General features: G+C 35.9%; 1 protein-coding gene and 1 long non-coding RNA gene across 26 annotated transcripts in view; one reads left to right on the forward strand and one right to left on the reverse strand.

The window, feature by feature from the left end:
* fgfr1a (fibroblast growth factor receptor 1a) overlaps nt 1–12,334 on the reverse strand; it is a 90,330-nt gene that overhangs the window by 49,555 nt on the left and 28,441 nt on the right. For all 25 annotated transcript variants that reach the window (XR_015496827.1, XR_015496826.1, XR_015496825.1 and 22 more), the window contains 2 exon segments: nt 4,873–5,124; nt 4,209–4,271 (listed from right to left, as the gene is read on the reverse strand). Coding sequence is in view for 4 of the 25 variants with exons in the window: in XM_087262743.1 (XP_087118869.1) it covers nt 4,209–4,271; nt 4,873–5,124 (315 nt within the window). In the remaining 21 variants the exon portion in view is untranslated.
* On the forward strand, nt 3–4,629 carry LOC147842893 (uncharacterized). The gene is made up of 3 exons (XR_015498548.1): nt 3–60; nt 1,532–2,998; nt 3,495–4,629. It is a non-coding gene; the product is annotated as an uncharacterized LOC147842893 (long non-coding RNA).

Below are 12,334 nucleotides of genomic sequence, written 5' to 3' on the forward strand. Positions count from 1 at the left end.
TCTATTGAATTTAAAGAGGAATTAAGGGCACAGTATGTGATTTTCACCACTAGAGGGCGTGTGTTCACAACAAACAAATGCGCTAGCTAAAACGTCTTATTTCTTTGCATTTAAAAATTTATAATAATGTAAGTACATACACGAGCAAAATATATAACACTGTTCTAGTGGTTTTAGGATATTATAATAAAAACTATGTACGTAATATGCCTTTAATAGCGTTCATTGCTCTAGCTAATCAGTCAAAATACTTTTAATGAATTTAATGTTTGTTTGCTAATGCTTTATGCTAATGCTAAATTGGCTAATGCTAACCCTAACCTCACGTTTAATACTAAACATACTCTTATCACTAAAATGCTGGGTTTTAGTAACCCAATCTTAAGTCAAATACGGACAAACTCAATGTTGTTGTTTTTTTTTTTTTTCAATTAAATTACAATTTTAACACAATGGTTGGGTTTGTCCATATTTAACCCAACACTCTTCTCCATCTTATCAGATTGAATCCAGACGGGTGAAATCAGTGAGAAACAAACATAAAACAACGGATATCAAAAATATGTTACAATGTGTTGGCGTCAATAGCCTAGTGGGTAATACAGAAACCCGAGTTCGAGTCCTGGCTTGATAAACTCCACTTTCCTGCCCACAAGAGCTGAATTATATATATATATATATATATATATATATATATATATATATATATATATATATATATATATATATATATATATATATATATATATCTATAAACTATAATTTGAACTATATCACGACTCAGCCAGGGATGTAAGATAGTGTAGTTGTTCAAACAATTCAAGCATCTAAAATTAAATAAAGAATTAAAAACACAGTTTGTAATTGTCAAAACTAGAGGGTGTGTATTAGCAACAAACAAATGCGCTAGCTAAAACGCCTTATTTCTTTGGATTTAGACATTCCTTGAATCATTTAGAATAATATAAGTACATACGTCAACAAAATATACATCACTGTTCTTGTGGTTTTGGAATATTTTAATGAAAACATTGTGCATATTGTCCCTTTAATGGTGTTCTTAAAAAAACACTGTGCTAGTTTCAATGAATTTAATGCTTATGCTTGCTAACGTTAAACCAGCTAATGCTAATTTAATGCTAACCCTAAGTTTAATGCTAAATGTACTCTAAAAATGAATCTTAAAAATTCTGGGTTGTTGTTGGGTCAATATTACAGTATGCTGGGTCAAATACGGACAAACTCAACGCTGGGTTAAATTACAATTTTAACACAGTGGTTGGATTTGTCCATATTTGACCCAATACTCTTTTCCATCTTATCAGATTGAATCCAGACGAGTGCAGTCGCTAAGAAACAGACAGAAAAACAATGGATATCAAAAATATGTTGGCTCCAATAGCCTAGTGGTTAATACAGACACCCGAGTTTGAGTCCTGGCTCGATAAACTCCACTGTCCTGCCTAATAAAGCTGAAATATATATATAAACTATAATTTGAACTATATCACGTCTCAGCCAGGGATGTAAGATAGTGAAGTTGTTCAAACAATTCAAGCATGCCTTTTTCTATAGGATTTAAAGAGGAATTAAAAGCACAGTATGTAAGTTTCACCACTAGAGGGCGTGTATTCACAACAAACAAATGTGCTAGCGAAAACATCTTGTTTCTTTAGATTTGGACATTCGTCGAAACATTAGAATATTATAAGTACATACGTTAGCAAAATAATAACACTGTTCTAGTGGTTTTGGGATATTTTAATGAAAACATTGTGCATATTGCCCCTTTTTATGGTGTTCATAAAAAACTGTACTAGTTTCAATTAATTTAATGCTTTTGCTTCCTAATGCTAAATCAGCTAATGCTAATTTAATGCTAACTCTAAGTTTCATGCTAAATATACTCTAAATATTAATCTTAAAAATGTTGGGTTGTTGTTGGGTCAACACTACAGTATGATGGGACATATCCGCACCTCAACACTGGGTTAATTTTTTCCAATTAAATTTAAAGGACAAACTTTAACCCAACGCTTGGGTTTGTCCATATTTGACCCAGCAATCTTCTCCATCTTATCATGTTGAGTCCAGACAAGTGCCATCGCTGGGAAACAAATAGAAGATGAAGAAAAGCTAAATATGATCTACACCAGGGCAGTGACCGTCTCAGAGCAGAGATCTAACAAAATAAAGGTACATTCTTTGAGAGTGACTGTATTAAGGTGACTGTAGACCAAAGTGTGCAAGATTAGGGTGTTGGCTGTGATCATGCCCTTGGGACTCAAACAATAATCCATCAAAAGAAATGAAAACGTTCAGTCTAATGAACAAAAGCTCCGCACATTCCACAAGACGGCTGTGGTTTTTAAGACAAAAACGTGCACCATTTCCTGTTAGAACTCCTGCTTTAAGGGGACAGTTTCACCCTAAAATGGAAATTCACTTCATTTGTTTAAAACATCTTTTAGATTCTTTCTACCATTGACTTCCATAGAATTTTTTTTCTTTCTACCACTGACTTCCATAGTATCTTTTTGTTTTTATCATTGACTTCAATAGTATTTTTTGTTTCTACCATAGGGTTTCATAGTATTTTTTTTTTTCTATCACTGACTTCCATTGTCAAGTTTTCCTTCTGCCATTGACTTCCGTAGTATTTTATCCTTCTGCCATTGACTTCCATTGTCAAGTTTTCCTTCTACCATTGACTTCCGTAGTATTTTTTCCTTCTTCCATTGACTTCCATAGTATTTTATCCTTCTGCCATTGACTTCCATAGTATTTTATCCTTCTGCCATTGACTTCCATAGTATTTTTTCCTTCTGCCATTGACTTCCATAGTATTTTATCCTTCTGCCATTGACTTCCATAGTATTTTTTCCTTCTACCATTGACTTCCATAGTATTTTTTCCTTCTGCCATTGACTTCCATAGTATTTTATCCTCCTGCCATTGACTTCCATAGTATTTTTTCCTTCTGCCATTGACTTCCATAGTATTTTATCCTTCTGCCATTGACTTCCATAGTATTTTTTCCTTCTACCATTGACTTCCATAGTATTTTATCCTTCTACCATTGACTTCCATAGTATATTTTCCTCCTGCCATTGACTTCCATAGTATTTTTCCTTCTACCATTGACTTCCATAGTATTTTATCCTTCTACCATTGACTTCCATAGTATTTTTTCCTTCTACCATTGACTTCCATAGTATTTTATCCTTCTACCATTGACTTCCATAGTATTTTATCCTTCTGCCATTGACTTCCATAGTATTTTATCCTTCTACCATTGACTTCCATAGTATATTTTCCTCCTGCCATTGACTTCCATAGTATTTTTCCTTCTACCATTGACTTCCATAGTATTTTATCCTTCTGCCATTGACTTCCATTGTCAAGTTTTCCTTCTACCATTGACTTCCATAGTATTTTATCCTTCCGCCATTGACTTTCATAGTATTTTATCCTTCTGCCATTGACTTCCATAGTATATTTTCCTCCTGCCATTGACTTCCATAGTATTTTATCCTTCTACCATTGACTTCCATAGTATTTTATCCTTCTGCCATTGACTTCCATTGTCAAGTTTTCCTTCTACCATTGACTTCCATAGTATTTTTCCTTCTTTCATTGACTTCAATAGTATTTTATCCTTCTGCCAATGCTTTCCATAGTATTTGTTCCTTCTGCCATTGACTTCCATATTATTTTTTTCCTTTTACTGCTGGGTTCCATCATATTTTTGTTTTTGCAATTGACTTTTATTGCGAAATTTTTCCCCTTTTTTACCATTGACATCTATAGTAATTTGTTTTTCCTACGATTGAAGTCAATGTGTTCCAGCATTCTTTACAATATCTTCTTTTGTGTTCAACAGAAGAAAGAAACTTATAAAAGTTTAAAAACACATAGGGAGAGTAAACAATGAGGAATATTTCATTTTTAATGAGCTACCTTTTAAAAGATGATCCGAATACCTTTGTATGGAACAGATACAGAGTTTCGGGCAACATAGAAAAGGAAAGCAACCATTGTCCTCCATAGTAATTAGTTTCTTCTTACTACCATTGACTTCCATTGCATTTTTTTTCTTTTTCTTTCTACCATTGACTGCCATAGTATTTTTTTTCTATCACTGACTTTGACAGTATTATTTTTACAATTGACTTCCATAGCATTTTTAAGAAAGGAAAGCTACTCACGAAGATTTTGGTCATTTGATAGCTTGGCCTCCTCTGAGGAAGAATCCACCTCGTCTTCTTCATCTGGAAGAAATCAATTCATTTCGGTCAATAAAGAAAGTTCAGTTCACTTTTCTTCAATAAGAAAATCATCAAGTCATTAATCAGCATGTATTAGGGCTGCATGATACTGGAAAAATACACCATATGCGATATATATTGTTGCTGAGTATTGTGATAATGATATTTCTTACGATACTTTCCATAAAATAATAATTCTATTTTAATTAGGTTAGTTTTTAAATAATTTATATAATGATATTAAACAGGTAAAAATATATTTTTTCAGATTTAATTAATCTCAAAAACTGTGTCAAACATGAAAACATTATAAGAGAGTGAAAACCTCAGCAGATATTCTGACTCTGATTGGCTGTTTTTCATCTAGACTCCGCCTATTAGTGTTTACAGCTCAGCTCTGGGTTCAGCTTCAGCTATTAGCAGAACAGCAACCATGTGGGAGGCGGGGCTAAATACAGTAAGGCCTTAACTGATTGGTCAATTAACAACCAATGCATAAAATAAATGTATTTGATCACACAAACCTGTGATACTTATATAGCATGTACTTTCATCGCGATAATGATAATTTTGTGATGTATTGTGTATTAAGTTGCATTCTCACCTGTAACACTGATATTGAAGTATTCTGTATGGTTGCTGTTGAGTCCCTGAGCAAAGCAAGCATACAGACCAGAGTCGGCCGGCTCTACTTTCTCGATCTCCATCTGATCGTTGCGCAGGCGTGTGTGTTCTCCGTCAACCAGTGGAACGAGGTCCTTGGTCCAGGTCACTTTCTGTGTGTCCTCTTTAGCTTTACAGGACAGCTCCAGTTTCTCTCCTGAATCCAGAGTGTACGATGTGGGCTCAGCCGGGGCTATATCAGGATATAAGAAATTAAAGGGGTAAAACCACAGCAATCCAAATGATCCATTTCTACAGGATTATAAGTAGACCTAATATGCAAAATTCGCTTTTATAAGGGGTTTAAACAGTTCTGTGGGAAAAAGTGTGTAAATATATCCAGTCTCTAATCGTAAAAATTAATTCTATTCTTTATATTCACACGTGATTAAAACAGTCTGCAGAAACACTTTGAATGAAAGCCCCACCCATTAGTGACCATCTCTTCCTCATTAGCATAAACAGCCCTGAGTGAGAAGCAGGAGTCTAATTTGATTGACATTCTCCCTTTGTACGTGTCATTCGAGTGGAAAAGCCCCGCCCACTAGTGACCATCTCTCCTTTGTTAGCATAAACAGCCCTCAGTGAGAAGCAGCGGTCCAGTTTGATTGACATTCCTCTCTGCATGTGTCAGAGTGAGAAAGCCCCGCCCATTAATCACCATCTCTCCCTCAAAAGAATACAAAGCCCTGAGTGAGAAGCAACCATCCACTTTGATTGACATTCTCCCTTTGTACGTTTCAGAGTGGGAAAGCCCCGCCCACTAGTGGCCATCTCTCCCTAATTAGCATAAACAGCCCTCAGTGAGAAGCTGCCGACCACTTTGATTGACTTTCTCCCTTTGTAGGTTACATCAGAGGGGGAAAGCCCCGCCCACTAGTGACCATCTCTCCGTCATTGGCATAAACAGTCCCGAGTGAGAAGCAGCAGTCTAATTTGATTGACATTCTCCCTTTGTACGTGTCATTCAAGTGGGAAAGCCCCGCCCACTAGTGACCATCTCTCCGTCATTGGCATAAACAGTCCCGAGTGAGAAGCAGCAGTCTAATTTGATTGACATTCTCCCTTTGTACGTGTCATTCAAGTGGGAAAGCCCCGCCCACTAGTGACCATCTCTCCTTTGTTAGCATAAACAGCCCTCAGTGAGAAGCAGCGGTCCAGTTTGATTGACATTCCTCTCTGCATGTGTCAGAGTGAGAAAGCCCCGCCCATTAATCACCATCTCTCCCTCAAAAGAATACACAGCCCTGAGTGAGAAGCAACCATCCACTTTGATTGACATTCTCCCTTTGTACGTTTCAGAGTGGGAAAGCCCCGCCCACTAGTGGCCATCTCTCCCTCATTAGCATAAACAGCCCTGAGTGAGAAGCAACCATCCACTTTGATTGACCTTCTCCCTTTGTACACCATAAATCCGCTGCGTAAAAACGTGCTGGATAAGTTGGCGGTTCATTCCGCTGTGGCGACCCCAGATTAATGAAGGGACTAAGCCGAAAAGAAAATGAATGAATGAATTTACAATTTTTTTATTTCTTTTTTTCAATTTGACTGATTATATGGACGCCAGAAGACAACGTTTACAGTCTATTCTTCTGTACTCAGAGTTCAGACTGTAAGGACTGAGTCCTCTGGTATCCATATAATGGAAGTCAATGGGTGGAGTCACCTATAAACTTAAGATTTTTCTAAAATCACCTACATCTAGAATGAGTTGAGGGTGAGTAATAAACAGAAAGCATTATTTTTGGGTGAATTATCCATATATGAACAATCTCACAACAAATCAAAGTTCATCTTTCTAACTTCCTGTTTAAAAAAGTTCCAGAAGGCTGTAAAAGTCTTGCATCTTACATATAGCAAAGTGCCTTGGAGCGCCAATGAAAGAAGCCATCTCAATCACTGCCAAATCTAATCGGAGTTTGAATTAGTCGAGGGCCAATTGTCAGGCCAATCCTGAGATAGAGCTCAAATGTGATTATGGGATGCAGGGTTGGGGGCACTGTCTCAGACAGCAGCACCTGCGCCCAACCCGTCGCCCCTGACAACCAGCCCAGTCTAAATATTGTTACGCTGATTCAATGTCCATCAACATCATGTCATTCGTCTGCACCTTCGAGAAGCTGGATCTTCACTCTTTAAGTCTTGTGGGGTATGTACTAGTGAATTATCCTGGTTAATATAAATGATTTTTGCTGACAAATCTTGTTTTGGGAAAATGTTTTGAAAATAAAAAAAAACAAAAAGTCAACAGTACACTCTTGGTAAATCGACTCCCCTTTCAGTATGTTGGGGTCTGTTTTTGCCCCATTGGCTTCCATTATACTGACATTTTTTGATTGCAAAGACATGACACCATATAATCATGCATTTTTGATTGTTGGTGGTTTTCCCTGTTGCGAAGAGGTAAACAGTGTCATTTTCACTGACGATTATCAGTTGGCAATATTAACCCTTTAGATAGGCTTGTGCAAAAACATTTTTGTCTTGTATATGAAGTTCTGTGGAGTAAAACAGCAGTTTATAGTGTGTGTATGTGTGCGTGCAGAAATAAATTCACCTGGCTGATGATTAGATGTAATTTAAGACACTAATCTCACGATTCAGTCGTGATTTTTTAACAAAATTATTTAAAACTATTTTAAGGTGAAGATTTTTTTCTTAAATGCTGCACATTTTTAGCTAAATATTAAATTTTCTGCCATAACTACAATGCTATTTAAACAGGAGTTGAACATGATGATGAAGATGAATAATTAATATTACTTGTATAATTAATTAGTATAAGCATCAGTGTGATACACTAAAGAGATAACCTTGAACATTTTTAAATATTTAAAAGCAAGCAAATTAGTAAAATATGCATAAACTAATTTGAAAAGGAGACGGTAAACATAATCTAATAGTTGCTTCTGTAACTGCTCCGTGTGGTTTGGATTATTAATAGTTTTTTAGCGTATAAACGTCTGTGATGGTAGTTTTAAACTGTGCTGACGGTTTCTGTGCGTCATATTCGTTCTTCTGTTAGTGTAGGTAAGTGTCTTTTTGCAGTATTTTCACACAGCTTGTGTTTGTCTGGCGCACTTCACTGCTGTCATTTTACTCTGCCGCCCTACCTCTTGCTCACCGCTGATGTGCAGTTAAAGCAAGATTCAATCAAGCCAATCGGGCAAAAACTGTCCCGAACATAACGAAAAGGTAGTCAATTTGCCCAGAGTGTATGTTGTTTACTTTTAAAAACTAATTTTTAAAGAATTTCCCCAAAATATGTGTCAAAATAAGATCTGTCAGCAAAAATCATTCTATTTGTTGAAACATAGCGGCCAAATTAAGAATTAAAATCACTCCAGAGTGGATGAACAGCACATAAGGGTTAACTAAACACACTGATTTTGCTAAGAAGCACATACTGACATCATATGCTAATTTGTACTAACAGTAAGCCGAGGCGAGATTTTCACATTTACAAAACAAATGATGACTGCCACGTATTCAAATGGTAATTGAATTAATTTCCATTCAGTAATAATGCATTTGAGTTGCCCCCAGGGATCTGAGTGTTACCTAATGGCTTCCTGTAAAAGATGCAGAAGGACTTGATTGTTTAGAGAAAAAAAGGTCAAATTTCCATGAAATCCCTCTAGCTGAAGAAGACATTTGCACTATTGTTTTGAAATGTGAGTACATCTAAAGAAACAATGCGTGGCCTATATTCAGGCGTCACAATGGTAAAAAGACTCAACAACTAAATGTGACTTCGAAGTATAAATGTCAAAAAATTGACAAAAGAAAAAAAAATCTGCAAAAAAAGTGCACATTTAAAAGGATAGTTCACCCAAAAATGTAAATATGGTCATGAATATTTATTTATTTATTTATTTATTTATTTATTTATTTATTTATTTATTTATTTATTTATTTACTTATATATATATTTATATTATTATATATACTTTTTTATATTTGGAAAATTTTGAATAAACCTATAAGCATTCAGGTGTGGATAAAATATGAACATATGAGTAAGAAAAAAAAGTGTAATTTTTTTCATTAAAAGAAGAGGCTTGGTGCTTTTCTTTAATGTATAATATTGTCACATATTGCTAGCAGAAAATATTTGGAGGGTCATCAAATTTTGCTTTAAAATAATCATCAAAAGTTATTGCAACTAAAAGAAAAAGAAAAGAAAAAAACACTGGCAGGGAAAGAGTTAAGAATAGGGCTGCACAATATATCGTAAAATTATCACAATAATAGCATATGCAATATCCGTATCGCAGAGAGGTCCGATAAATTTAATATATTTTATGTGGCAAATGCATAGTTTATGTAAATCTGTAGCTGGAACAAATTGACTTCAATAGAATATTATGGAAGTCAGTTGGTGCCAGTAACCATCAAGTTAGGGCTGTATGATATATCATAAAAATAAATAAATATACTTTGTGTGGCGAATGCATAGTTTATCAAAATCTGTAGCCGGCGCAAATTTACTTCTGTAGAATATTATGGAGGTCATTTGGTGCCAGTAACCAGAAATCTTTAAAGTAGGGCTGCACGATATTTCGAAAAATTATTGCTATAATAGCAGATGCAATACACGTATTGCAGAGAGGTGCGATAAATTAAATAATTGTACGTGGCGAATGCATAGTTCCACAGAATATTATGGAAGTCGATTGGTGCCAGTAACCAAAAATCTTCAAAGTAGGACTTCACACTATAGAGTGAAAAATGATCAAAATATTAGGATATGCAATATCCATATCACAGAGAGGTGTGATAATTTAAATATATTTTATATGCCAAGCATGTTTGTGGTGGGTGAATGCATAGTTTATTTAAATCTGTAGATGGCACCAATGAACTTCCGTAGAAGATTATGGAGGTCTACTGGTGCCAGTAACCAGCAATCGTAAAAGTAGGGCTGCACAATTCATCGAAAAATGATCATTATCACAATAATGTAAAGCAATAAACTAAATTAATTTTATGTGCCAAGCATTTGTGTGGCGAATGCATTGGTTCTTTAACAAAATTTGTAGCTGGCACGAATTGACTGCCATAGAATATTATGGAAGTCGATTGGTACAAGTAACCAGCAATCAAAGTATGGCTGCATAATATATCGAAAAATTCTCATTATCGCAATAATAGTATATGCAACATCTATACTGCATAGAGGTGCAATAAATTAAATTTATTTTGTGGCGAATGTATAGTTTATTTAAATTTGTTACTGTCACCAATTAACTTCCATAGTATATAAATGGAAGTCGATGGGTGCCAGTAACCAGCAATCTTCAAAGTAGGGCTGCAAAATATATTGAAAAATCACCAAAATAATAGCATATGAATATCCGCATCGCAGGTAGGTGCAATAAATTAAATATATTTGATGTGCCGTGTGATAATGCATAGTTTATGTAAATCTGTAGATGGCAGTAATGGATTTCCATAGTATAATATGAAAGTCGATTAGTGCCAGTAACCAGCAATCTTCGAAGTAGGGCAGCTAAATATATTAAAATACTAGCATATGCAATATTTGTATCGCAGAGAGGTGCGATAAATTAAATATATTTTCTGTGCAAAGCATTTGTGAAATGAATGCATAGTTTATCCAAATCTGTAGCTGTCACCAATTGACATCCATAGAATATTATGGAAGTTATTTGGTGCCAGAAACCAGCAATCTTCAAATTAAGGCAGTGCAATATATTGAAAAATGATCGCAATGAAAGCATATGCAATATCTGTATTGCAGAGAAGTGCGATAAGTTCATTTACGCATTAGTTGTTTATCCAAATCTGACCAATCAAATGCCGGCTTTACTATATTCATCCCCACCTTTTCATTAGATACAGTGAGGTGAACAGAGCTGAAAATACACACACACACACACACACACACACACACACACACACACACACACACACACACACACACACACACACACACACACACACACACACACACACACACACACACACACACACACACACACACACACACATTAAATAATAAAGCACAACAGCCAATAGGAATCAGAATTTTGACAATGTTTTCAGTTCTTCGTGGTGTTTTAAAGTCTAATAGATTTTAAAATTAGATGTGATACATTAAATATATCTTTAACTTTTAAGTTTTAAAGTCTAAATGTTTATTTTTTTTACTTAATTAGCTCAGAAAAAGAGTGTATATTACCTATATGATATTCAATGTTTATTTTAGTATCATCATTAGATAAATAACTTTTTTAAATTGCTGATAAAATAGCATTTTTAAAAGTTAGTTGCATCATAATGAATTTAAAATATAACAATATCGCATATTTTCCCAGTATCGATCAGCCCTATTTCAAAGCACCTTCGTTTGTCTTCAAGAGATGAAAGAAACTCTTTAAAACCACATATCAATTTTCATTTTGGGGTGAACTGTCTCTTTGAAAAGTCTGCAACTGCTAAAGCAATACTACTGCGCTCATTACTGGCACATGTTTAACCACAAGCAAATGCAAACATAAGCCAGGTTTCCTCTTGACTAGTTCTGCGGTGGTAGCTCCACCCATCGGTACCATTAACTGGGCTAATAAAGCAGAGCGAGAGGCCTGTAGCGGCAGGTTTTTTTTCGGGCTGGTATCCATGGTGACCTCAGTAGGGTCTAGTTAAGGTATTTCCTGCTTCGCATGTGTCTAACAGGCTCTTAATCCTGACAGGAACAGGGGCCAGAGAGGGATCAACTTTCCCCAGCAAAAACACTGCAGCGAAGAATGAAGGAAGGAGAAAAGATGAGCAGGAGTAGTCTTATTTAGGCACGAATGAAGCATATAAATTGGCGACGCAGTGGCACAGTAGGTATAGTGCTATCAACTAACAGCAAGAAGATCACTGGTTCGAGCCTCGGCTGGACCAGTGTGCGTTTCTGTGTGGAGTTTGCATGTTCTCCCTGAGTTCGCGTGGGTTTCCTCCGGGTGCTCCGGTTTCCCCCCACAGTCCAAAGACATGCGGTACAGGTGAATTGGGTAGGCTTATTTGTCAGTAGTGTATGAATGTGAATGAGTGTGTATGGATGTTTCCATACACAAGGGCATCCGTTGTGTGAAACATATGCTGCATAAATTGGCGGTTCATTCCGCTGTGGTGACCCCAGATTCATAAAGGCACTAGGCCGAAAAGAAAATATAAATGAAGATATAAACACTTTTGTGAGGTAAAAAAATAAATAAAAGGGGAGCCCTTGGATTTGTTTTAGCCCCAGAGCCGAATGTGTTCTTAATCCGGTCCTGGCCCTGAGGCGATATGAACGCGGAGCTGCTTATTGCACTAGAGCAGGGGTTCTCAACTGATTTGGCCATGGGACCCACATTTTTACATGGTCATCAAGCCGCGACCCAGATTTTTAG

The sequence above is a fragment of the Danio rerio genome, chromosome 8, assembly GCF_052040795.2.
Source record: "Danio rerio strain M-AB ecotype USA chromosome 8, GRCz13ab, whole genome shotgun sequence".
Taxonomy (NCBI): domain Eukaryota; kingdom Metazoa; phylum Chordata; class Actinopteri; order Cypriniformes; family Danionidae; genus Danio; species Danio rerio.